This window comes from Lates calcarifer, linkage group LG15 (genome assembly GCF_001640805.2).
Source record: "Lates calcarifer isolate ASB-BC8 linkage group LG15, TLL_Latcal_v3, whole genome shotgun sequence".
NCBI lineage: Eukaryota > Metazoa > Chordata > Actinopteri > Centropomidae > Lates > Lates calcarifer.
This window is the reverse complement of record NC_066847.1, coordinates 8,902,627-8,930,503: the sequence shown is the minus strand read 5'-3', so window position 1 is coordinate 8,930,503 and position 27,877 is coordinate 8,902,627. Positions and strand designations below refer to the sequence as shown.

Below are 27,877 nucleotides of genomic sequence, written 5' to 3'. Positions count from 1 at the left end.
ATGGGGCTCAGTGTTGTGCTAATGGTGTGCCGGGAGAAAACGAGCAGAGAGGTAGGTGCGGTATTGTTTGTTGATGTTAGTCTGGACTGGGGCACTTGGTGAAGAAATCATGAGCCTGTATAATGATAGCTCTGCTCAGTGATGATACATCCTCCTACACTGAGGGCTTCAGTCAAGGACGAATCCCAGGAATACTTGTGTCTGTGTTGTTGTTGGTTTTCTATGTGTGCATTGTTTTTATGTTTTTGAAAGTAGGTGAGGAGAAGGGTGAATAAGTAAGAATATCTCCTGAATGTTTATCACAGTGCACCTGCCTGCCTATCAGTGTCACAGTCTGAGGTACATCAGTGTCACGCCCCTGGTCATGATTCAGTGTATATTTGTTTTTGTGTGTGAGCAGTCATGCCCCTGCATTTTTTTTAAAATGTAGGTTTGTTTTTCATGCTGTCGCTTGCGAGTGCTAGCTGAAGCGGGATATGATTAGAACGGATGTTTCCTGCGGAGTGTGGTTTAGTGTCACGCCAGCGTCCGCTGATGGACACGCTGCCTAATGCTGTTGGACTCAAGTATAAAAGCTTGTTTCTGCTCCCGGGGACGTATGCATGCTGCACCCCGCAGCCAATTTCCACCCCTCGTCTCTCGTTGTTCGCCTTCTCACTTCCCTTTCGCTTTCACACCTCTCCATCTTTCCCACCTCTGTCGCTCACAATCTTTGGCTGCATCCCGCTCTCTTTCAACTCTCTGTCAAAAAGCTGTGACGCGCTCCACGCCATTTCATATCTATTTACTTCTCTGTCTCCTGCTTCTGTCTGTCAGCCTGTCTCTAATTGTGTTTTTCCTCTCCATCTTGCCATCTCACTGGTCTCATTTCCTTTGCCTTCTGCTTATTCCATGCATTTCTCCTGGCACCCTCACTTTTATCTGCTACTACATTTTCCCCTCTTTGTTCCTGTCTCTATCTTATCCAACTCTCCTTTCATGTACTTTACATTTCAGTCTTTACCTGTACTGAAGTGGGTCTAAATCTATATCTGCTCATAAGCCCTTAAAACCAGAGGATGTCTGCTCCCCAGATGTGGACTCGCCTGCATGAAATGGCGAAATATGAGGCTGATCATTATTTAACATTTCCAGGCAATTTCACTTGATTAATTATAGCAGGAAACCTCAAGGCTGCAAATAATCATTATTTCATCAGGGAAACAGTCATTATAAATAAAATTCAGGTCATTGCAAATTACAGAGCAGAGGACCTCTGGCAGTCAGGATGAAGGCTTTTCAAGCAAGTAAATTGTCAGAGTAACCAAAGTTCACTAAAATTAGCAGCCTCGAATCTTCTCCTGCATGAGACATAGATGTTTATGGATACGTAGCATTTCAGTTTTAAAACTTTTAAAAACGTTCCTTGTCATACATTTATTGTAGTGCACAGCCAAGCTCTAATTATATCTGTGTATCAGCACAGAGCTACAAAGTTCTAAACAGGCACATAGCAAATATTTCTCTTGTATTGCCTTTCATAAAAGCCTTTTGATGCATTACCTTAATAGAAGTTGAGAACTAATTAAAAACCATTAATTGAAAATAAACAGAAAATGGAACAACTCAATAACATGGTTTCATTGCATCGACCCCAGCGACTGTTGTCTGAGCTTTAGTTTATGAGGCGTTTATCCTCGTGGTCTTTCAAACAGAAGAGATGGAAGGGAAAGCTCTGAATGGCTGTAATCAACAACTGCTTTATTATGCCGAACAGAACTGCTGTTAATGAAACAAAATTACCCCAGTAGGGAACCGAGGAAGAGCTGAAATTAGACTGGCTGTTAATGGGCACGGGCCACTAAAATGGCCAAAAATTTCTCAGCTGTCAACTCAGCCAGGTGATTCATCTTTTATAGAGCAAACAGTGTAGAAACACACACCCACATCTACTGTGCTCTGTCCAGGTGTCCATCAAACAAAAATGCAATCTGTATTTCTCATAAAGACTCCCAGCATAGTCACGTACAGGAGAAGGATCCTTATCGTATCCTTCTGTGCCAGATGGAGAGCCAGTTTGGACTTGAAGCGTTGCACTTCTTTAGTGTAATAAATAAGAAATAATAACAGCAATATTTGACAATGTTAGCAGTCTTTTGGAAGATATATTCACCTTTATAGGAAATGAACAGGCCTGATGATTTGTAGATTGTATTGCTCACAGTGTGAACTCAAAGTGCTGTTTTTATGGTAGTGATTCTGCTAGTTTGCTGGAGTGAGGGAGTATTCGCCATTTTCGCTAGTTGCTGATTATTTTTCTGTTGAACTTCTGCTTGGGGGCAGTTTTTTTTTGGGGGGGGGGGTGGGCCCCTTAGTTCAAATTAAGGAAGTTTGATATTGTTTACAGCAAATATTTATATCTTAGGTGATTGACACACATGCACAAAGTGTGGTTCTTCTTAGAAATGGTTTTCTGAGTTTGTTATTAAGAGTTTTGACTGGTCTGCACAGAGCTCTGACTTCAACCTTAACAAAGGATTTCAGTATGAGCTGGAGCGCCAGCTGTGAACCAGGCATGTCGCCCCAACATCGGTGCCTGATCTCACTAATACTTCTGCGGGTGGGAGCAAATCCCTGTAGCCAGGTTCTAAAATCCTGTGGGACACCATCCCAGAAGAGTTGAGGCTGTCATGGTAGCATATTAAAGAGACACTTCACCTAATTTACAGGACAGGGTCAATTTACTTGTCAGGGTTAGTGTTACAAAATCTGTAAAATGTGGCTTTGAAGTGACTAAAATTCAGTATATCTTGACCTCTACTGCCTTGATTCCAATGCAGTGATTTTGGAATGCCGCAACAGTCACATCTAGGCAAGATGTTCATGTGCACATACTGTAGCTGTGCACTTTCTATTTTTAGAGAAACACTCAACTGTAAACTATAACCAAACACTTATATTCCATAGACAAGATCCATGCTCTCGAAAGACTCTGAAATCCTTTTAAATGCAGCTAACAGCAGCCCGGGGGAGCGTGTGATGTACAAAACTGCACAGATGTTTTTGTGAGAGTAACTTCAGTATTTGATGTATCAGAGCAGCATATCAGAGGTGAATGCTTTTTACACCTGAAACCTATCAAGTAACCCCTCAAATCATCCAGTGACTCCCGGTCTGTCCCACTGAGACAGGAGTCCAGATGTGAAGTTCCACTTCTTCCCTGCATCCCTCTCCCTCTAACCCTCTTTGCATTTGCTCCTTTCTCTTCATTATGGTTTTCTTGCTACCTGCTTTTTTAACCCCCCCCAACATCTATCACGCTCTTTATCTCAGACTCCCTGCTCTTTGTGTCTGTATTGATTTTTGTGGCAGTGAACGCTCCATGCTTTTCGCCCTTTTTGATAGAGCGAGTGAGATGGAGTCTCAGGCTGCCAAATGAAATCAAAGTCCTTTTTTCCTCCCTCTCTCTTTTCCCTCGCTCCACCGCAACAAGCGCAAACTCCATCGGCTTTGAACTTGTGTGTGTGAAATGAGCTCTCTGTGCTCTGATTGTCAACCCATCTCTGTCCCCTCTCTCTTGTTCTCAGCTCCCCATCCCTCTTTTTTTCTCACCCCCCAAATTCTCTTTAGTTCGACACTTTTTTCATTCATGTGACAGCTAAAAATTAACATCATCCCAACAGTGGTTTACTGCACAGGTATGTTCATCTTCTCCACAGTATTCATTTTCTGCGTGTTTACATTCCCAAATATTCTCTCTGTGGTCTCCATAACATTGCAATGAAGAACAATTATGTCAGAGCAATACATAACTGTAATAAGCCTAACAAATAATTGATAAGTCTGTCACAATAAGTATTAATAATTAAATATGAGAAAACTCCTCATTAAATCAGAGAAAACAGTTTCTATGGATATGATCATCCATCCATCCTTGCTGTTAATCTGGGTCATCTTCACATTGGCAGCACAGTAGGCAGAGCAGCCTAGATTCCTTTTTTTTTCTCCACTAACTTCCTCCAGATACCTGGGGGATCCTGAGGCACTTCGAGGCCAGTTTGGAGACTGAGTGACTATATGGCACAATTACACTGAGCAGCTAAACCAACAGAGCATCTGTCTCCAAGGACGATTCAAATTTTTTTCCCTCCTCCTGTAACAGGAAAAGGTGGAAAAAATCTGCACTATATCATTTAAACTGAAAGCTGTGCTAGGCTAGATACTTGCTTTGCTATAATACACCCATCTCATCAAACTATATCACAACATTGTGCTGCAACAAAAAAGAGCAATCCTGCACTGAAGTCAGATGCTGTAAATTCACCCTGTTCTCTCACATGTCAATCTGGTGTGAAGAATGGACATCAGTGGAAAATTTCTGCTGCAAGAAGTGATGAATCACTGAGCTAAGCACTTCACAGCAGCAAGTGAGCAAGATGTTTTTCATTGTGGTTGTGCAGATATGCTACATGGTTTCTGGGTGTTGCCATTTGAACATGGATTTTAATTTTCTTAATTTAGTGGTACAACTTAGATTTTTGTTTTTCTGGTCTTAATGGCGGTATTATTTATTGCGTGCTATCTTTCTAAGTGACGAACCATAAAGGCTTCTGCTTGCTTAGTCATCATATCAACCATACTAATAGGACAGGGTACTGAACCTCAACACTTTTGTGATACCAAGTAACAGTGAGTATCAGGAACTGTCATGTGCCAAAAGCTAGCTTCTTATCTCCTGTTACATTTTGTAATGTTGATTCATTCGTGTGTTCTCCCTGTTCATTTATATACATACAGATTTAAATTACAATTTTAGCTTTTTCTGCAATGTTCTTCAGTGGCTGTTTAGACAACATTTAATATTTGAGATCTTTCTTGTTAAATAGCAAGAAATGATTTTTGCTTTATGTGTTAGCAGGTAGACCACAGTAATGGAAACCTTTTCTTTTGGTTTTGGTTTTAGATTCCACTGTTGTATTAGTACCAAAACATTTCAAACAAAACCCAGAAGTTCTACCATCTGTGTAGGAACAAATGGTATTCCAACAGATAAATGCAAAGATGGGGAATGCCATCATGAAACCAAAATATATAAAATATACAGTACATTTTTCTCAAGCAGAACATACCACACATGATTTACAGAGCAGATGCATAAGCTGTAGCAGAAAATGAACATGCAGTTTAATTTCAGTTGGACTTATTTCCCTCATGAAATTATTCTCATGTGTAAATATTCTATGAATCTGCCAGTGTTGATAGTCAACACCTCTTAAATGTATTAATATTTATGTGTAGATTTTAAGATGTTGTGATATGCGATTTCGTCAGTATTACCCTGCTCCAGTTAAATTCCTTCAATGTCAAAATATGGAGGAGCACTCTGAATTTCATGGAGTTTAACCATGAAGTGCTGGTCCAGCTATCATCTTTTTTTTTTTTTGGTTTGTTTGTTTTTGTCTCTCTCTCACTCTTTCCCTGTCTACCTTGTCTTGCCCCCCACCCCCCAACACTCTCTTCCAGGGCGATGGCTTGCAGCTAGAGTACGAGATGAAACTGACCAATGGCCTGTCTTTCTGGACGAAGCATTTCTCTGCAGATGAGTTCGGTAAGAGTGATTAGACAGAAAGAGAAAGATTATGGAATGAATCGCTGATGGCACAAGCCAACACCACTTAGCACGGCCAATAAAGCACACTGAACTGAACAAATTACAATAATGAAGGGATGGCTGAATGAATTAATGATGATAGATGAACTGCAAGGAAGGGATGAAAAGAAGAAGAGACCCAAGTAGCTTCTAAATGAATTATTCCTACATCTCCAGTGGCCCCCCCCGTTTCTAGTATAACTCTCTCTGTTTCTTAACTAATCCAACATCCTCATCACGTACCTGCCTCTCTGGATTTTTCATCTTTATCCTTTTTTTTGGTCCCTAATTGTCCCCTCTCTTCTTCACCTTGATATTTTCTGAACCTTATTGACTCCTTTACTGTCTGATTTTGATTCCTCCTTCTCTCTTCTACTCTTGTTTATTCTTTTCCCACCTTTTCCATCTTGCTCTCATTAAAATTTTTTTCTTCTCCTTCTTCCTTTACCCCCCTATTCATAGGAATCTTGGAGACAGACATCACGTTCCTGGTCATATTCTCCATGGTGTTTCTCCTCTCCTGCTACTTCGCATGTAAGTACTGTCTTCTCTGTATCTATATCTCTCTTTCTCCATCTTCCCCTATGAGCCAGTTTATTCTGACTTTCAAAGCCTCCAGCAGTCATTAAGTGCCCTTTTCTTCAGATCTGCTATAAAATCTCCATGTTTTCTTGATGGGAAAGGAGTAAGTTCTCATGTTTCCTCAGAGAAGTAAAGGTAGAGCATGTGCCCATTTTCTCCTGGGTCCGGGAGTTTGTCAGAACAGAGCACGAGCGACAGAGATGCAGGAGTGAGAGGATGGCAAGAGCCAGGTCCGGTTTTCATGTAAAGGTGTGAACGGTTGAATGGAGAAGGTAGAGGCAGCCTTAAAGTTAGTGAAGCGAGCTCGAAGGTCACAGCAGAAATAACCTGCAGCAGTTAAGCACATGAGCCCCAAGGAATGACTTAATCTCAAATGAAAGCCTATTCCAAGCGTGCTTCATGTAAAGTTTTCCCATGTAGCCATACAGGTTATCTTTCATTTTCCCAACTGTTAAAATGTGGTTCACTTAAATTACTAAAAATATGTTCTCTTACTTATCTCTAGTGTCATGGTTCTCTAACTTTTTGATTTGTAACTTCTCAAAATTAAACTATGGCCTCCTTTTGACCCCACATCACAAGATATGGCCATAATAAGGAGATAGCTTATGAGCAGTTGGACAAGAGACCCCCCCCCAAAAAAAGTTCTTTCCCATCCATTAAATGATCTTTTGACCTCTTAAATGTATTTTCAGACACCATCGGGGGGGTCCTGAGCCTCGGGTTGGAAATCACTGCTCTAATGGTCCAGTGTCTCACCTGGTAAATAGTTTTGGATTCATTAGTCCAAACTGAGATCTATTTCTCAGAGATTTCTGCAACCACCACAACAGAATAGGGAGTGAACAGAATTTTGTTTGTGCTGCCCACAGCATTGAAAAGATGCTGAAAAATTCAACAGCAGCATATACACTGTTTTTATAGGAACAATTTCTTCAATAGCTTCAATAAAAACAGAAGACTATGGATTATCAATAGTAATGCGGACTCTGTTTCTGTTGTACAGTATCTTCTGGAAAGAGATGTTGCTGTTCCATTAATTTTAATGTAGTTTTAATGCTGGGAGCATCACAAACAAAAATATCTTCACCTTCATTGTTTTAGTGTTGAAGCAGAAATCTCAAAGGGCTAGTAAAACCAAAGTTATCTGCATGACTAGATACAGTTAGGAGTAAGCTGAAACAAAACAATCTAAAAAAAAAAAAAAACAAACTCCATTTTGAAGCTGTTCTAGAGTCTTTGCTCGAATCACAGCATTTTCTAGAGCAAGATGTTTTTGCCCAGTTATTGTGATAGTTTTAATTTTTCTAAACTTTTTAAAGACTTCAAGTCCATGTTGTAGAGTCAATTAACTCCAGCATGGTCATCCAAGTGTTTTGTAGTTAAATGCCTCCAAAAAAATGACCCCACCTGTCTAGGTGTGTCTATAGTGCACTGGTTGGATTTCTGTGTGCTGTTATTTAAATGGAGAGGTATAGGGGAACTGTGTCCTTCGCTTTGCTTGCCATACTGCAGAGAAATGAGCCTATGTAATGAGGTGCAAATTCATCTTTTGAGTCTTGGATTCTGCTGAAATCTTATGGTGATTTTATGCAGGTTGGATGAATGCTTTTGAATGAACTGTTGTATCTTATTCACCATGTGTACGTCGACTCTGCCAGCTTCATTTGAAAGCACACTGACATGGAAATTTGAATTTTATTTGGTTTGAGTTTTATACATTTGCATGAGTCAAATCAAACAAAGGACATAAAAATAACACAGGAAAGTGCTGTACAAATAGAGAAAAAAGCTCCAAGGAACTTTTAAAGTTACCTCTACCCAAGTGATATAAAACAATATGTCAAATATATATGCAGGTATATGCAAAAAGAAAGATTTAAGGGGTTGCCCCCATAGCCGAATGGTTGGGGCGTGTACCACATGGGCTCATGTGCCCCAAGCAGCTGGTCCCCGGATCGACTCCCGGCTCGGCTGGACCTGTACTGTGTGTCATTCCCCTGCTCTCTCTCCCTGTTTCCTGTCTTATCTCCACTGTCCTGTCCGAATAAAGGTGGGAAAAAAAAGATTTAAAAGCTTATAAAACATTGAAGTCAGTAGAAAATAATATAATTTTCATTTTTTGGGAGAAATGCTCCTTCAATAGACATAGTACCTTCGAGGAAGTCACAGGGGGATCCAGCAGCACTAGACTGGCCAAGCCTGTGGCTATACAGGGCAGCTGTGAGTGTGTGTGTGAATGTTTATGACCCTTCTTCCCCCTGTAAATTTTCCCCTGGGCCTCTGCTGATTGTGGGAGTGTTTTCGCAGTAAAATTGCCTGCTTAAATACACATTAAAAATACTTCCTCTCAGATTAGGGATAGAGAGCACAGAGGATGTATACGGCTTCATCTAGAGACGGACAGGCATCACAAGATGGATGCATACTAATAGTTGCTCCCTCCATTTATCTGGCCCGTTCCCTTGTTCTTTCCTTTCTTCTCTCTGTCTCTCACTCTGTTGCACCTCTCTCGCTCTACTTCGCCATCTGTTAGCATATCTCCATCCTTTTTATCTCCATCCCCACCAACACACACACACGCATACACACACCTCCATCACCTCTATCTCATTCTTATTTTTTTCCCCCTGCAGACAATCTGAAGGGAAGACAGCTTCTTCACACAACCTACAAAATGTTTATGACGGCGGCAGGTGTGGAGGGTGAGAGCTTCTGTCCTGAACACACACACACACACACACACACACACACACACACACACATGCTGTAACACACACATTATGCCACACACACACAAGATGACAATGAGCCTCTCGCATGGCTGCAGCATCTCATACCTTAATCCCCACTTCAAGAGCTGAGATATTATCACCCTTATTAGCCTCTGAATAGGAACTATTGCAAACAGCCGTGCTGTGCCACAGTGTTCAGTGGAGCATGCTGTCACTGACGAACACCCCCTCACTCTTCTCATCCTATCCTCTCCTTTTTTCCTCCTCCCCCCTTATCTCGCTTTCTTCCTTCTCGCTCGCTTGTCCCCTCTGCAAATCCGTTCTCGATTCTCCTGCCACCCCTAAATTCCCCTTCTCCCTCTCCTCCCACTTCTGTCAAGCCTTCTGCTCCTTTTTCATCTCCTCTTATCAATTCCTCACTCTTCTTCTCCCCAATTCTCTCCATACCCCACACCCCCTCTCCATCCCTCCCCACCCCTCCGCTCTTTCACTTTCTGCGTTATCATCTCTCTTTCTCCTTTGTTCTTTATCTTTTCTTTACTTCCTCTCTCTTTCATCTCTCTCTCCTCTTCCTCTCCCATCCCATCCCATTCCCCCCTTCTCTTATTTTCCTATTTCTCTCCTCCCTGCATCTTTTGCATTTGGCAGTGCTCAGCCTGTTGTTCCATTGTGTCTACTGGGGCCTGTATGCGGGAGATGGAGTTGGCAATGGCAGCCTGAAAATACTTGGTGAGTTCTTCTCCTGAATTGGCCACTGACTGACTGACTGACTGACTGACACTGCCTCTGCGCTGGAAAATCACTTGCAGCCTGAGCGGAATGAATGAGTGGACGATGATGGATGTGTGTGCAAGTGAAGAGCTGTAATAGCTGGTTTGGCGGGCATACTCTGGATCGCATATGATTTTGTGCAACTGTGTGTGTGTGTGTGTGTGTTTGCGCGCACATATGTGTGTGGCGACCTGATTTTATCTCTCCCCTCTGATATTACAGATTCGGAAACCACAACCTAATTACCCCCTCTGTCTTCTTTCTCACATTCTGTCTCTCTCCATCTCTGTCTGTCTCCAGGGAAATTACTGTTCTCCGTCAGTTTCTTGGTGTTCCTCCTGATGCTCATATTGTTGGGCAAAGGTTTCACTGTCACCAGGTGGGGGGTTTGCTGTTTTTTGTGGCTTGTGTGTACATGATACATGTATTTTGTTTGAGCCTAAATGTATTTGTGTTCATGCAAGTCTGTGACCTTGTGCGGGTGTGTTTATGCTGCCACTGTCTCTCACTATCAGGTCTCGCTGTCACAATCATAACCCGGTTTCATGACATGACAATGTTAAGTGTCAGTTAAAAAAAAAGAATCAGTTAGTACGCTGGCTGTGATTTTGTAGATGAACACCTGCCACATGTGAGGGATGTGACAGATGGATGCTGCTGAACTTGGTTGTTGTTTGTTGTTTTTATGTCAGTTAAAGGATGACCTTTGCCCTACAAAACCAGCTGATAAATTTTCAGTTCACTCACTTTTATCTGGCACAGCTTGGTGGACATTTGCTCGGGACAGGCCTCATTTCAGATAGACCACACAACAGATGATTTACGAGTGCTCTCCTTAGCTGGAACATCAGCATGTATACATCCTACACCTGACTGCCCCACACTCACCCGGCTGTCATTGCTCTGTCTTATTCTCCAATTCAAGATTCAAACTCTAGTTCTCAGACTGGGGGAAAAATAACATGCCAGCTGCTCTTGAAACACTGTTAAATTTCTGCAAATATATTCCCAGAAGTTGCTGTCTGAATCAGTTTTTATGTGAGGAAAGGGCCGTGCAGTGCACAATCAACAGCTTGTTAAATTGCAGTTCACAAGGTTTTGAGTTTGAGTGGTGGTGAGTCATCATCTCAACCACTGCTCATAGTTTGAAGAGTGGACCTGCTTCAGGTTCAATTGAATTCATGAACTCATGAAGTGAAAACTGAGCTTGCAAGATTTAAGCTGACTTTTCCAGCTCTAGGATTACATCCTCCTGGGTTCAGAAGATTCTGTGATTCCTTGGACTTATTAAACCCTCTTAAAAGCCCAGTAAATAAACCTAAAACTGCATTACCATCAAGCTTAAAGTATGGCTGTTTATCTGCAGTGACTGATAAGTCGACAGTTTGGAGATCACTATCCAGCATCTTTGATATGTTTCTCTGGTGTGTGTGCTGATGAATTACTCTGGGCAAAAAGATGTTTGAAATGCTGATGAAGGCTCAATGCTGAAATGCTTCTATTTGTTGAGTGCAAATAATGAAGCATTCATTTCTGTTTTTGTGAGTGTGGACAGCCTTATTCAAAGCCTGCTGTCCATGAGTCTGCAGCCATTTTATATTTATAAGGCTCAGATTTGAGCACACAATTCCTTTGTGCTGTGTGGTGTTGCATAGCTGCTTTTAGATTAAGCTGTCTGTGCTTGCGTGTAAAAAAACCAAATGGATGCTTTTTTGTTTTTCTATGTGCCCCTGTATCCTTCCTTCCCCATACATGTGTCTTTAAGTGTGTCTTATCTTCCTCTAACTTGTGTGCAGCCTCTGACCCTCTTGGTTTATCTATGTGTCAGGGCGAGGATCAGTCACAGTGGGTCGGTAAAGCTGAGCATCTATATGACAGTCTACACAATCACCTATGTCATTCTCTTCATCTACGAAGCTGAGGTAGCTACACACCGAAGACACACACACACACACACACACACACAATACATTACCCACATTGCGCTATACTCATCACTGCTGCAAGTAGTGATTGTTTTAATTTTTGATTAAACTATCAGTATTTTTTCCTTTTATGAATGTCAAAAACTTTTGAAAATTGTAAATCACAAATTATCTGAGCCTAATGTGACACCCGCAAACTCCAAAGATATTCAATTTACAATGACATAAAAGAGAAGAAAAAGTCTGTGTATTTTAGAAGCAGTAACAAGACAATGTTTTGCATTTTTGTTAATTTATTTTAATAATTGATCCTATAAATGAATACATGATTTAAAATATTAATCAATCAGTTATCAAATGCATGTCATATGTATTGATTTATCGACTATTCCAGTCAACACTGAACACCATTCCTCACTAACAGCCACAACAAGTATGCTACATTCGTTTTGAATTTTCTGCAGGTAGGAGCTGCCAACTTGGAAAGTAAATGTGCCTCTTAGATTAAAAAAAAAAAATACAAGCAGCAAGAACTAGAAGCTCGTTGATTGTAGGAGGCAGGGAATACGTGAATGGAAAATCTAAATGTTCTGTTTTTCAACTCGGTTTTCATCATCAATTGTTCAAAGCCAAACATTGACTGATTGCAGCTTCTGAGATGTGAAGATTTGCTGCTTTTCTATGTATTTTTTGTATATTATGAAAATTCAGTTTTGGTTTTGAAACATTGAATAGACAGAACAAACAATCTGAAGACATCAGTGTGGACTCCAGCCAATTGTGATTTGCATTTTTCTCCATTTTCTGACACTTCACAGACAAAGATTAATCTCTTAATTGGGCTAAATAATTGACAGAGTTAGCAGCAGTGAAAATAATCTAGTGGCAACTCCAATTTTCACACTAATAAAATCATCTGTACACTAAAGCAAAGTTTATTCAGTTCAGTTACTTTTCAGTTTTAATTCATATCTCAACTAGTGAAACATGTGAACACTTCCAAGTTCTGCCTCTTCAGTTGTGACTTGAAAGCATCGTCTGAATTATGCCCAAGATGACTGGGTGCAAGACTTTAGACACAGTATCTGCGCTCATACTGTATTATTGCTCTCTTTGGTTTTTTTTAATAATCTCATAAATATTCATGGAAGAGTTGGGGCCCACAGATCAACATGGGCTCTAATAGCTTTTTCTGTCAAGTCACCCATTACACTGATACATAGCTAATTATGAGTATGCATCAAGTCGATTGTAAGGAGAAAAAAAATGGAGAAACTCCTTGATGAGTTACAAATTATGGATCCTGGCAAAAACAACCAAGCAACTTCCAACAAACACGACTACAGAGAATTGCAATACTTACTACTGTACCTGAGATAATAAATTTTGGATCAGTGATTGTATCTTTAGGGTTTCCCTGGTTTGGAAAGTTCAACTTACTGATCAGCATCCTCTGAGATCTTCTCTCTCATTAATTATGCTGTGTCTCTGTGTTCTGTATATGAAGATGGAAGCAGATTTCACCAGCTATGGTGTTGATGCACATATGCTTATGAATTAATAACATACTTCAGGGTGCTACAGTTACATACATCTCTGCATACTGCAGAGGCTGCAGCACAGTCAGATGTAATGATGGTACATTTAGGGACAGTGGATTACAGTCTTTGAATACAGCATGGTAATGACCCAGAGGGAATAGTGCAGCAGAAGTATCTGTGCTATATTTAATGCTGGAGCCTATAGCCATCTCTCTCACTGCAATATGTGGATCTGAAGCAGTGTAATTTATCTGCCGCCTGCCCTCTTACATGGTCCCTGCTATTAAAGGGCTCACAACTCAGGGGAGCTCCTGCTAAAAATATGCCAAACTAGGTTACAATGGGAAACTGAAATGAAGACTTGGAGAGTGTTCCTGCTACTAGGCCTGCAGTCAGAAAATCTGATGGGCTGTGGTTGTCTGGTCAGATCCCAAGAAGCTCCACACCGAGCCTTCAGACCTATGCATTATGTAGCAAGGGTAACCCTGTATGGCCAACGCTATCCAGTCACTGGACTGTGAAATGCAATCTAGTGTCCGCAGATGCAGGCACACACGTCACACACACACCCACAAAGTTGCACACATGCCGATGACCTAGTTGTGGAGAAGTGTCAATGTCAAAGATTCACACAGAATGCTACAAGCCAAGCTTTGGCTCGGTCATTGCAGTGCATCAACTGAACCATGAGCAATTCATCTTAGTAAATAGGGCACAGACAACAATGTGAAGCCAAGCCAATAGATGCTTATTTTCTACTTAGTGTAAAAGTTTACCTTGTTTAATATGTGTGTGTGTGTGTGTTTATTCATTGGCCTAACTTCTTATGTCCCTGTGCCAGTTCTTTGACCCAGGTGAAGTGCTGTACGCCTACGACAGCCCCGCAGGTTACGGACTAATGGGCCTGCAGCTGCTGGCTTACGTGTGGTTCTGCTACGCCGTGTTGGTCTCTCTGAAACACTACCCAGAGAAGCAGCCTTTCTACATCCCTTTCTTCACCACATACACACTATGGTGAGACCGGCACAGCTTCTTTCCCACTCTGCCCTCGCTGCAGAAAATAGCACCTGAGCCAGAGATTGCAGGAGTAGAAAAACACACATTTCTCTGTTTGAGGTCTCTTCAATTTGAATAATTTATGCTGCTTTGTAAAAAAAAATGTGCACAAGATAGCTGATGCTTTAGCGGTCCTGGAATGAAAAGTTGTTTATTTTACATTACCCTTCTACAGCACTGTGTGCCCTAAATCTGTACTCTACTTGCACTGTAGATAATTGTACTTGAGTGAATGATTGCTAGAGGAAAATACCTATTTTTACTCAGCTGATGAGATCTCTTCTATAAGAATCATTTATTACTGCCATGTAAGTGTGATAAACAGTGTAAAGCTTTGTACTGGAAAGTAGCAGTAGTAGTTTTGTGAAAACACCCTTCTATATACACTGCTCAGCTTCTCTGCCTCTCACTCTGTGTATAATAGCATGAGCCTGAAATGAAGGGTAGATTACAAAGACTAATATTATCTCTGCATTTCCCTCTCATTGCTACCACTATCTCCCGCCTCATTATCTATGCCTCCTCCCATCTTTATCTCTCCTTGCGCTTATGCTTCTACTTTTCCTGCTCTCTTTCTTTCACCATCAAACTCTATTCTCATCTTTTCCTTTAATTCGGTTCCTCCACATCTTTATCCTAAATCTACTCTCTTGTCTTACTCAGGTTTTTCGCAGTGCCCGTTATGGCTCTGATCGCCAACTATGGGATTCCTCGGTGGGCCCGGGAGAAGATCGTCAACGGCATTCAGCTCGGCATCCACCTCTACGCTCACATCGTCTTCCTCGTTCGTACTGCATGCGCACACACAAACACACACAGGCGCACACACACGCGCTTATGCAGACCCTTGCACTTCTACATAGTTCACATTATTCAAGAGTCATTATTGCCACTGTCAGTCATACATTATTCACTATCCTTGAGTCATAACTGCCTCATACTGATTGTCTCTTGCACACATCATTATCTACCTCTTCCTCACCTTCGACACATTTTTCTTTACTAATGGCCCGTACCACTCAGACAAATTTCCTTTTATATTCCTGCTCAGTGCATGCATTGCCCAGCTTCTCACTTGGACCTCATATACCCTGGCTGTGTGTTAGATAGAGACTATATATGTAAAAATCAGCAGAAATCATCATATCTTTATTTATCTTTTTGTTCCTTAGATTATCACACGCCCTTCAGCAGCCAATAAGAACTTCCCATACCATGTTCGGACATCCCAGATCGGGATCCTGCTGTCCAGTCCGAAAGGGGGTGAGGGGGCTGAGAGTTTCCCCCATCATGCTTACGGAAACAGCTCCTTCCTGGGAGACTCTCAACCAAACTTCACCGAACTCTTCTCTATCCAATCAGTGAGTCTTACCTTAATATATACATGTATTTGGATGCATGGTTGATATCCTTGACTGAAGCTACTGAAGTGAGACTTGAAAATGAGAATTATAGCTCACGCACCCTGTGTCTATATTCACTTTATGCTTCCCCCCAATCATTTTGCAGTGCTTACTGTATGTAATTAGATTCATCTAAGTTGTACACATTTTTTTTTGTTGCTTTTAAAATGCAAACCTCCCTGTGTCAAACCTAGCTTGAAATTAACTGTTGTCTCATCTAACAAAGCCTCAAATTAGAAGGTATCAGTGTAACAATACAGTTTGTAGGGGGACATGTTTATAGGGATTATTTCTTGGCAGAAACTTCCATCTCTTCCTGTGGGCGTCGAGTGAATGACAGTAAGCACAGCCTAACACATGCACACGCGCTGTTATGAAAACACTCCGGCACAAAGAAATAACGATTAAATAGAAACTTTGACAAGACCAAATTAAGACATTGTGTTCGCCATGATGAATTTTCTAGTTCAGGGAACTTTCAAATCTGTGCAAGCTGCTTTTTCATACTGACAGAAGAAGAGCTCTGGATCCTCAACTACACTGATAAAATGTGCAGAAACTAGCAGGGGTAATACAACATGAAGGGTAAACCCAAATACATGGCACAATGTTGACAGAATGCATGACAATTGTGTTTATTGGATAAAAAGTAGACCATGAAAAGACCATGAAAATTCATGAAGCTACGTGGCAATAAAATATCATAAAATAAAAGTGCTGTGAAGAAAACAAGTTTTTAAGTTGCATTTGAAAGTGTCTTAGGAATGAAAGAAGTCAATTCTGCTGTTCCAAAGCCATTATGTGTTTTATAATCCAGCTCTCAGGAATCAATTCTCTGACTAAGGGAAAGTCAGTGTAAACAGTAGTTATGTGTTTTGTTCTCTTGGTTCTTGTTAGGCAGCAGAATTGATGCATTTACTGCAGACTTGCTGCAGTCTAATTCGAAGACACTGGCAATACCAGGTACGAGTGCGGCTGCTTTAGGAAAAAAAAAAAGTCCATTAAAACGCCATAATTTTAAACTTGGCCTTTAGTCTTTATAGCCCTGAAATCAAGGTAGGAAATAAGGGTCTCTTCTCTTTGTTGTTGGACAGAATGTTCTCTGCCTTGTCTTTATTTAAGTGAAGGAAGTGTAGCTGCAGTTGATTACTTCCAGTCTGTTGAACTGGGGTTATTTAGTGAAAGAACACAGTAAATCTACTTTCTTATTGTTTTGCAGAAATTGGTCTGAAGGTTAAATTCAGCTGTTATCACAGCAGTCTCTGTGCTCTAATGTGGTCTGAGGCCAAATTGAAAAATGTCAGATAAAACAAATTTATCTTTTGCTCTCCAAGATGGGAGAGATTTATATAAGTATAAAATAGTGTGTTTCAAAACATTGAGGTCAGAGGGTTTAAGAACTGCAGGTTTTGGTGAAATTCATGGTTTGCAGCACATTCAGTAATAACAAATTAAAAACAAAAGAATCACAACAAATTACAGCTATGACAAGTCCTGACAACTGAGATATAGATTTTGAAGAACAATATTAATCATTAGGAGGAATGTGTTTCTAATAGTTTGTACCAATGTTCCCACTAAAAACAGGAGCTGGGGGATAACTCAGTTATCACTTCACAAATATCAGCAGAATTATACTTAGAGATCTTAAGTCATCTTTTTAGCAATTTCAGTTGGCCAAATGAATGATTCAAAGCACTAACTAAACTAGTTGCTAAATTGTTGGTTTTATTATGTCATTTACTGTAATGCAACAGAAGAACACATTTCATTGCTTTGAAAAACAATTTGATTATTTTATACATAATTCTTGGAGTTGAAGTTGCAGCGGTTGGTCAATTAGTCAATCAGTAGAAAATTCATTTGCAAGTATTTTTTATTGAACTACTCAACTCGTGAAAAAATGTGAAAATTTGCTGCTTTCCCTTGTCGTACATTATGTTTAAATTGAATATCCTTGTGTTGCACAAAACAATACATCTGATGATGTACAAGATAAATTGCCACATTGACGAATGGATTTTTGCATACATTTGCCATTTTGTGACATGTATACTGATTGAAAAACTCTGACCCGATAGCCGAATGGTTAGGGCGCGTACCACATGGACCTTAGTGCTGTAAGCAGTGAGTCCCAGGCTGTGGCGACATTCCCACACTGGTGCATCACCAGCAATTTGTTTTACATCAACCAGCAATGATTGGTTTGCCAGAGCTGAAGAAGGGAGTAACCATAGCGATGGAGGTGGAGTAAGATATAGCAGCTAGGAATACAGTGGAGTCTAATGCGGAAAGGAGGTGTCGAAGAAAAGCTACTGATACTCCAAATAAAAAATAAACTTGTCATTCAGAGGAAGGAGTGCAGTCTAAAAAAGAAAGCAATCGTCAGAGAGGATAAACACTTAAAGTTGCGTGTTGAAAGTGTTTGTGTAATTACTCTCACTGCCAGAAGGGGGAGACAAATATTTCACACTGCAAGTTAAAAAAGACAGTGGATTCTGGTTCTGTGAGCTGTATGAGCTGTTTGTGGAGCATAAAGTAAATGAACCAGTTGAGGCCTGGAGGTCAGGAAACCCAGTATCTGTGTAATTTATCCTGACCTATATAACCTTGGCAGCTAAAGAGGAAGCTGTGAAAATGTGATGAATAGTGTGGTGTTACTGACACAGTGTCGTCAAGGTCCCACTTACTGGCAAGGGCAGCACATTCCCGTTACCTATATCCTGAGGATCAGATCAGGTTAAAAGTGCAAAACTATCATCTTCCCTCCCTCCAGGATCCAGTGAAGACGGTGGAGGAGACGGTGGCTCGTAAAGGGCCGGAGGTGCCGAGGAACAGCGAGCAGAAGATCATCACCACCGCTGCTGACTTGACGTCGATATTGCCCCCACCTCCGATCCCCCCCCGCCCGGCCACGCGCTCACCCCCGCTGCCGCCCCGGCTCCCCTCTTTCACCGAATATTTCAGCATGCAGAGCGGAGGAGGAGGGGGGTTCGGAACGAAGGCATGAGATGGAAAGAAAGACGGGACAGAGGTCAGGAGATGGGGGAAGGCAATGAAGGTAATGGACAGAATGACAATACAAAGTAAAGTAAAAGAAGAAATCAAGGTGACTCTGTTTAAAGACAAAAGGGACAGCCAAAAAAAAAAAAAGTTCAAACGGACGAAGAAGAGAAATTATCAGAAAAGCGAATCCCTAAAGGTCCCTTTTTCACCTGTGAATGGAAATAAACGGAATGGAGTTTTGGGGGGGGGGGGGGGGGGGGCTGTGAGATAGGAGTGCTGAGCTTGTTAAAGAATAAAGAAGCAATAAATATTTGATGCTGACCAGTAAAAGGCACACAGGGAGAAAGATGACAAAGTGGATGTAGCCAGAGCAATAGAATGATAGCTGTGCACGATGCGGAAATGAACAAAATTCTTGAAATACTTTTATTCAAATATTCATGAGGCATTGATGGTGTGCCCGGATGAGTTTGTAAATAGCTAAAACTGGAGAGAGCTACCACTATATATAGTTTTATTTCAAAGAAGGAAATTTGTTTTCATGGTTTTTTTCCAAGTCATTAAATTCCAGTTGGTGCTGTGACCATTGAAAAATCTCATCCCATCTCATTTCTCAAATTAATGTGATTAAAAAAAAACTTTTTTTTATGTTTGGCACATTTTGATAAAGCATAGATACAGTATTTACTCTATATGGAGTTTGTTGGGTTAATTTATATTCTAATATGCCTTCATTGCAGCTGGTTATTCTGGATTGATATGCTGATGTGTAAATGTAAAATGTCACGTTTACTGTGGGCACTTCTAGGTACTCGTAAAAAACACGCATGTTTGTATCGTATTTCCTGTCCAAAAAGCTGATATGTGTACTCCATGTGATCATACAATATTTGCTTATTGTGTGTATTGAAATCTATACTTTTGTAAATACATACAATAGGCTTTGGTATATTTTTGACAGGGTAAATTCTGTTGATTATTATTCCAAACAAAACTCTCTTGTGCTGTCCGAAACACTATATGAAAACCAGTATTATACTATATTGGTCTTTGTAGAATTTTCACTGGACTGCAGAATACGCCTGCTCAAAAATGTCATTTCTGTGTATGCGGACGTTGGTGAATGTACTGATGCAATACAGCACAAGGACAGGGGTGATTTTCAAGTTACTGGAAAACTATAGTACACCTTTGTCAAACTGTCTTCAGCTCCCATCTGCAACACATCCATGATTTAAAGAACAGGAGGCGTCCTTTTTTTAAAAAATACGAGTAACTTCATCCTCACCTCTGTCTAGTACCTGAAACATGAATATTGTATTTGTCTGCTTTTCGCACCTGAATGTTTAAGCTGTACGAAAAGCTGAACAAATATTACTAGTTTTATATCCCCTAACATTGAGCTATGACAAAAAAAAAGAAGCCTTGTAGATGAAACTGTGAAAACAGCAACACAACTGTACATTTTGTCTGTCCTGCATGGAGCACTTTAATGTTCCTGGTCTTAGTCTGTTTATTCGTGATGATGTCACCTTATAAGACTGCTTTGAAACCTGTATTCACACCACATCCAGTAGTATTCCAGACGCATACACCTGTATATACGGTCTGAAAATGTCAAGCGGACATTTTAGAGAACGTATCACACTTAGTCGACGTAATTTAACATTGAATTACTGACGATGATAATTTATGTAAGAATGTCATTGAAACAGAGTTTCCCACCAGCTTCCTGTAATTCAGAAACTGAAAAAAGAGAAAAAAAAAAATCAGTGAGAGGACACTAACAAATTCAGCTGTTTTGTCTTGACCATCAATTTATTTCTGATTCATGAAATCAGTGGTACTCAGCTAATAGTCCACAGATTTATCAGTGGCAAATGTTGCTGTAATGGAGTACTTTAGGATGTTAGGACTGTGGTGTGTAACTTGTAAGAGTGTAGTCAGAGGTGTAATGTAGTCTGTGAAACAGAATGATACTTGAATTAGAGTATTAGTCGCTTTTTCTGATTATGTGTCTGGTTTATATTTGGCATGTCTGCCATTTTGTCTGCTGTTGCCTGTTGTTGCAGTTGCCATGACTTGACTGAACAGACACTTCGATGACTCGACTAACACAGGCTTACTGATACACTGCATCACTGCTTCAACCTTGTGGATATTGACATTAAATTACAGGACTGAGACACACACTTTGGGGGAGGGAACTTGAAGAAAAGAGATTATGTATGCATGACAGAAAACAGCACAGCTTTTAGGCTACTCAGAGCGATCTGGTTAAGAGCACATCACTGAAGCACTGTTCAGATGCATTTTAATGGTGTCAAATGACAATTCTAAATATGCTGTACATATACACTTTTTGCCAAAATAATAAAAAATATGGTTTTATTAGAGGCCTTAGTTGGTGTATGTATTATTAGCCTCCTGTATTAATAAATGAGAGTTTTTGTGTTCCAGTTTGGACAAGGGCATGTGTCCAAAAGGGTAAATCTAATATCTGTAAATCATATTTAGAATCTGTTCTCATTACAAGAGGCCATTAAAGTAAAACACCACAGGGACAGACTCCAGGCTGGTCACAATCTGATGTAGGCTAGCCTAATTATTTCACAGTCACTGCCAGTATCCCGGTCTGTGACTGCTGAAGTGCAGAGTCACAACAAACTGTTCCTGTCTATACTTGTTCTCCAGTAAGAGTCTAAATTTACAAATGGCTTTCAGCCTAATCGCTGCCTCAGTTTTTAAAAGGAAGAGTTCAAACTTCTTACATTGCTTGGAAACAATTTGTGATGTATTGGATTCCTTTTGTGATCAACTTGTAAATTATTTTATCCCATAAGTCCTTTTCCATCTAATATCATGAAATTTAATGCAATCCAATACAGATGTCCTATAATATATAAATGCTATCTTCTAAATCTAAATCTATTTCAACTTCAGTTTTGATGAGACTTGGCTTGTGGTTTTGTATTATAATGCATTATATTGTTCAAAGCTCTATTATTTGTCCACCGGGATGACAAAATAACATAAACATTGTACAATATAGTGCAGCATAATAGACCTTTTTCACTGCAGACACTGACTTGTAAAAAGTTTCAGCAGCAGTGTTCACCAAATTGAATGATAAAGACTTTTTAAGACCTATTCACCATAGAACACATTGGAACGCCTTTTTCTCAATCATTAGGTCAAAGAATGACAGAAAGAATGACAGCACTTCCCAGCTGTATATAACAATAGGTCCCAGTAATCAAATTAATCAATTAACATGACCTGGACCCAGATAAATAGTTGAAATTTTATGCATGGATTAACCAATTAGAAAATAATCACTGGTAATTAAAAATGTTGCTGCAATTGTCCCTAGCCCATTAAGAGTCAAAGAGCTTCCTAGCTGCTGCAGTTAGCAGTAGTGACAGTATTTGCTACAGGTCTGATGGTGCTGACTTAAAACTCCACACACACAAAAAAGGGATTAAACAGTCTCATGCAGCACCATTCCCTGTCACAACAATCCCACTTTTAGCTTAGAGGTGTATAACGTCTCCTGACAGCCCACAACCACATTTTAAAAAAGGTAATGTTAGTGTCTGAGGCAGGCGAGAAAAAATATTCATAGATGAAATTTAAGACTTTAATACCTTCTGTGGCATTTTTTTTTCTTTTTGAGGGAATTCGGTTCAGTAATTTTTAAGACTTTTTTTTTTTTTTTTTTTTTTTTTTTTTACAGACGTGCAGATCCAGATGGTGTTCACTGAGAGAACAGCAGAGGTGTAGTTAACAACATTAAATCACAGGTAACTTGCAGTGAAGTTACCTGTGATTTTTCTGCTACAAGTCAAAATATCCCTTTTTCAAAAATAAACATAAGCTTCACAAAACTAGCACTGCTCATTTCAGGGTTTATGTACTGGTTTGCAAGAACAAAATGACATAGAAGTTTTCAGGGCTTTTCCCACTGAAGACATTCTGACATGTCACAGTAGGAAAAGCACAGGTGTCAATAATAAAATAAACGATAGTGGAATTTTACTCAATCCCTTCATTTTCAAGGTCCTGGTATTGTGCGTGCTGGTTCACTGTCACACTGACAGCATCACTGTTAATCTTATTAGTAACACCTGTGCTTCTTATTGTGTAACAAGTCAAAATGTTTGCTGTGAAAAAAATCCCATTACCTTTAAAGGGGCTATGTGTTATTTTTTCTGCCACCAAACATGGTATTTTGCCTGGAGCAGGTGGTGGTGATGGTTGCTAAGCAATTTAACGAGTGACCATCATCACTAATACAAGGTTAGAATACACCCTCTGAGCAACACTACTTCTTCAGGGCAGTCTGGACGCCACAGCGAGTCGCTATTGGAAAGTGACAAGATGGGCTAGCTGGTCAGCATGCTAACTTTAGTAGAGGTCACTTTCCACCCCTGCAGGCAGCTGGAAGAGATTAAGCTTGATGCTGAACTTGCAACATTTCTTCTAGACTGGTAAGTAAACAGCTGTTAATGCTAATGCTGGCTATGTAGTGATTGTGAAAAGTACAAATTGGTCCTTTAGCTTGCAACAGGTGTGAATTTTGGTGCTGTTAATCTCAGATATGTCAGAAATTGAATCAACTGAGTACAGATGTCCTGATATTTGCTAAAACTTAAGAAAAAGCACTATTTAACACATTTTTTTCCTTTTGTTAGCTGATCAACAGGACAAACCTGGATAATTTAGGGTTCAAGAACATAAAGTGAAAATCTGTTTATTTCTGTTACGAAATCACATTTATTAACACATAATTAAACACAAATGTTCTCACACAGAACTGTACTTGACTTCTGTAATTTTTGAAATGTTCTTCTGGTGAAGAAACACATCAGTCTCTATAGGGCACAATCTGCAAGTGACTCTGTAGTACAGCCAACCATCAAACTTCAGTGACCATTCATCCAACACCAATGGTATGAATTATGATTTTGAAGTAAGCTGTTGTGCCCTGTCCTCTCTGTAGCCTTTGAGCAGCTGGTTGATGAGAGTCAGTTCATTCTCCTTTTTCACAGGATAGAGAGGTGGGAAGGGGTTGCCTTTGTACTCCAGGACGGCCATCTTGGCTCTGTCCAGGTTTGCTCTGTTGGGAATGCGTGCCATCCGTGTGTAACTACTCGACTGAGTCTCAAACCGCGGAGCAAGGACCTTGAAGAGCTTTGGGACCAGATCCTTTTCCTGAAGAGAAGAAACAAATGCAAACTACACAACAACTTCACAACAACTGTTTTACATTCAGGACAACAGAGCTTGTAAGTTCACACAGCTGAGAAACTGCAGACACATACCGTCAGCCAAAAACTGGCCATTTTCATCGCCTTCTCATCTGTGTCTCCCTTTTTGGCGTAGTCGATCAACTGGGAAAAACCAAACAAGAAAACACATGCAATCAGACTTATTACGTGTGCAGGAGAGAGCAACTAAAATCTGAATATGTTACACATGAGACTGCTTTCATACAAAAATAATCTTGATGAGTGCAGATAGAAGAAGGCATTGTGGGACGGATTTTGGACAGAGCAAAATCAGGCTGTCGTGTGGAGTTGTGATTGTCTCACTAGGACCAGGGACCTTAAAACTTTGAGCAGGAGGTCTCAGGGGTTCCGAGGCCTCCTCCATGAGATTGATAAGTCTATTTTGAATTTTGTTTGTGTATCTGAAAGGTTGTATTATTAGTGGTTTCTGATTCTTTATATATTTTACTCACTTGCAGACCATGCAGTCAGTGGATTTAGTTTTTTGTTTAGAACAGTACATGTTAATGAAGTCAGCTCAAATTATCTGCCTTTGCTTGTTATGTAACCATTAACTGAATTGATACTTCACAACACCTACATTTGAAACTAAATATGTATTTATAAGTAAGTATAAGTATGTATAAGTTTATGCTGTCTTTGTTTATCTAATTAGAACAGATTACATACTGTGACATTCGCTTACTGGCCAGCTAGTTACCTTTTCGGCATAGAAGCGAACTTCATCTGCTCTGGCCAGCGTGGTCTCTATCCTCTCATGTCGGACCAGTCCTGTCAAAATGTTCCGCAGCATGTTGATCCGGGACTGTGGACCCATACCCATCTTCCGGGCCACCCGGCCGTGAGAGATCAACATTTGCAGCGTGAGGCGCATCTTGTCCGGTCAGATTCCTCGGCGAGAGTCCGCGACAAAGAAACGGAAACCAAACTACAACAGCGGGTGAGTAAACAGCGTATAAACTCCTCAAACTAACCTCTGTGTAGGTAATTAGGCAGTTACCTCAAAACAAGATCAAGGGCTCAGGTCAGTTATGTCAATGTGGAGAGTGCTGTGTTTGACATTGGTGGTGCGTCGATAAATCTGTCCGACTTGGTCATGGAACAGGGGAAGAACAGTTCCGCTCAATTCACCGCGGCTATGAGCGATAAAAAACCAACAGATACAGCAAACATCAAGATTTTATTGTTATTATGAATCTTAAAAAGAAGTTATAAAGCTTACATATGCCTGTATATCGTTGTGACGTTGTTTGTGTATCTTTAAATACAAAGGTGTTGTAGCACAGTTTACAGTGCAGCAGATAATGTGGTCTTCTTTATTTTCTGTGGTTCCTGATTGCTAAAGACATTTTTGTTTAGGTCTAACACATTTTTTAAATAATTTTGCCCTGTTTTATCTGTTGTTGGACTGTTATTACAACATGGTGTCATTGTGTTAAAACATGATTTTTAATTATAGAATATAAAAGTAATATTAAGTACATTTTCCCCTCATTTTATTCTGCATGACAGTTTGCCAGGCAGACCAGAGAGACAGAGTGATACAAGATGAAGGAACAAACTAAAATTTTGGGTGTTAGATTTATTTTATTTTCAATCTCCATTTCAACAAGCAAGAGTTTCATTGAGTCTGGATTTTGCAGTGTGGGGACAGCTGTGGCAGAGGTGAGATTGAACCGAGCTCAGTAAGTAGCCATGGTACTCTGCAGCCAGTCTGTGAAAATGCAGGTCTGATGCAAGAGAGAGGGAGAAATAAATGGAAAAAGCATATTGGAAACTATGTCACTCAGGATTCGAGAATATCTCTGTGTCATAAGAGAGAAATAAATGATTGCTGTGGGAAACTTTTTTTTTTTTTTTTTTACCTTAGCATAGACACCAGGGTGGTTCTTCTCTGCACACCCAAAGCCCCAGGACACAACACCCTGCAGCTCCCCGTTACACACAACAGGACCACCAGAGTCACCCTGAGAGAGGGAGGGAGAGCCAAGCAGTTTCACATATATAAAAGTGTAAGTCTCAACTTAGTGTTGAGGGTACTACAAAAGACATAAATGCTTTATCCACTTTGCAAAAGCAAGGACACAAACCTGGCAGGAGTCCTTGCCTCCCTCCAGGTATCCAGCACAGAACATGGCCTCAGTGATCATCCCAGGGTAGGAGTTATCACAGTCCTCATCAGACAGGATGGGGATGTCCAGACACTGCAGCCTGTTACTGTCAGCAGCTATAGGGATATGGAACCAGAGACAAAAGGACAAATAATGGGTGAAAAAAAAGGAATGACGTACAGACACCCTGCATTGAGACAGTGTTTTGATACTCACAGGAGCTCATGGTCACACCCCATCCAGATACTGTGCACATGGTGCCAGCAGGGGCACAGCTGGTGGGCAGAGCCACAGGCTGCACATACTGGTTGATGGTGGCGGGCTCGCTCAGCTTGATCAGCATGATGTCGTTGTTAATCAGCCAGGACTCGTAGTTGGGGTGAGGGATTACACGGGCTGCAGGAATGATCTGTTCATTACCATCCATGAACCAGCGGTTGTGGTCACCGAGGACGATGTCCATTTTGCTGAAAGAGAAGCAGTTAGTTGCAGAGAATGGAAAGGGTTAATTCTGTGAGGAGTTTTGTAGCCCTGCAGGCGATGTTTGAGTAGCACCCACGATTTGTAGCAGTGAGCAGCAGACACCACCCAGTTCTCATTGACCAGGGAGCCTCCACAGAAGTGGTAGCCAGAGTTCAGAGACACTTGATGGGGCTGAGAATGAGGCGTGCACTCGTACCCTCCAACAATTTTATCATCCTCTGCTGCAACTGTGAGAAAAAAAAATGTGGTCACGTAATTGATTTGCAGCCTGAAGATGGTCTCTAAATCTTGATGTTTTCTAAATGTGGTCCATACTTACACACAGCTCCAAGGAGCAGAGCAAAGATCAGAGACCTCATGACTGGCTGACAGTAGATGGCAAAGATTTTCCTGAACCTATGCTGGTTTTTATTGACTGCTTGACCTTATGCAACACCCCTGGTGCTGCTGACCAATCAAAACCCTTAGTGTGTTCTGATGGAAAAAACTGTGCCATACTAAAATTCTGTCAAAGTATGGTTTTCATAGCTTTAATAGGACTCTTGTATAAGGATTTTGCAGTTCTTTGATGAAAATGTGTGCATTATTGTTGTTTGATGCATTGCTGCTCTGGCCTGGTTTGAGTACAGTACAGTATGTTTGGTGCAGGTTGTAATCAGCATCCTGACCTTGACTCAGCCTCAGTCGCTGTGCCAGGTGGAGCTCCTCTCACAGACTGACTCACTGTGTAACTCTGGCCTTCACAAATGAAAACTGCAGGCAAAGCTCTCCTACCTAGAGCAGCTATTTAAATATATACACTTTCTTTTGCCTAATTTATGTAAACAACATTGTCAGCAGAGAATAAGTTAAGGAATAAAAGAAGTATTACTGGTTACATCCAGTTTGATGTTCTTACTTTGACTCAGTTTATGACATACAGTAATTTATTGTGCTGCTAAACATGCTACTAAATTCAATTTGATATGATCACATTTGTCACATTTTAACTGAGAGTGCATCACAGTCTCAGTCTCTGTCTGTTGTGATCATTTCCTTTGTATTTTTCCACAACTATTTATGTCATCTGGTCTCTATGTCCACACTGTGGTTACTCAGTCTGTGTTTTTTATCTGCTCTGTGTCTGCATCAGATGCTTGTCAGTGGAAATATTTCTGACATTTTCTGCCTTATTGTTCTCTCACCATTATTAACACGACAGTGTCTTTATTATATGTTGTATATATTCTTGTTGGTCTGTTTATCTTTTTAATTTCCCTGCAGTGGTGCTGTTTGCTCCATAAATAAATTGGATTGACTTGATCTGAGTCTCTTTAGGTAATGGGCTGTTTGCAAAGTTGATTA

The 27,877-nt window shown here is 40.5% G+C and overlaps 3 protein-coding genes across 4 annotated transcripts in view; 1 reads left to right on the top strand and 2 right to left on the bottom strand.

Moving 5' to 3' along the window:
- Nucleotides 1–21,044, top strand: part of tmem145 (transmembrane protein 145) — a 36,319-nt gene extending 15,275 nt beyond the window's left edge. For both annotated transcript variants that reach the window (XM_051075991.1, XM_018672364.2), the window contains 10 exons: nt 5,503–5,587; nt 6,092–6,163; nt 8,848–8,916; nt 9,595–9,675; nt 10,018–10,096; nt 11,546–11,639; nt 14,025–14,197; nt 14,903–15,023; nt 15,412–15,600; nt 18,419–21,044. In XM_051075991.1, the coding sequence (XP_050931948.1) occupies nt 5,503–5,587; nt 6,092–6,163; nt 8,848–8,916; nt 9,595–9,675; nt 10,018–10,096; nt 11,546–11,639; nt 14,025–14,197; nt 14,903–15,023; nt 15,412–15,600; nt 18,419–18,652 (1,197 nt within the window). In that variant the 3' untranslated portion in view covers nt 18,653–21,044. The remainder of the gene's footprint in view (nt 1–5,502; nt 5,588–6,091; nt 6,164–8,847; nt 8,917–9,594; nt 9,676–10,017; nt 10,097–11,545; nt 11,640–14,024; nt 14,198–14,902; nt 15,024–15,411; nt 15,601–18,418) is intronic.
- A 2,341-nt stretch (nt 21,045–23,385) lies between these two features.
- Nucleotides 23,386–25,031, bottom strand: mrpl17 (mitochondrial ribosomal protein L17). Its single transcript, XM_018672394.2, has 3 exons — nt 24,640–25,031; nt 23,973–24,041; nt 23,386–23,862 (listed from the first exon to the last, which is right to left on the bottom strand). Exons 1-3 carry the CDS (start codon nt 24,811–24,813, stop codon nt 23,608–23,610), a joined length of 498 nt encoding a protein of 165 aa, XP_018527910.1. The 5' UTR covers nt 24,814–25,031; the 3' UTR covers nt 23,386–23,607.
- Nucleotides 25,032–25,506: 475 nt separating this feature from the next.
- Nucleotides 25,507–26,952, bottom strand: LOC108880718 (trypsin-2-like). Its single transcript, XM_018672384.2, has 6 exons — nt 26,853–26,952; nt 26,610–26,760; nt 26,267–26,517; nt 26,030–26,166; nt 25,805–25,906; nt 25,507–25,669 (listed from the first exon to the last, which is right to left on the bottom strand). Exons 1-6 carry the CDS (start codon nt 26,890–26,892, stop codon nt 25,622–25,624), a joined length of 729 nt encoding a protein of 242 aa, XP_018527900.1. The 5' UTR covers nt 26,893–26,952; the 3' UTR covers nt 25,507–25,621.
- Between the last annotated feature and the right edge of the window lie 925 nt (nt 26,953–27,877).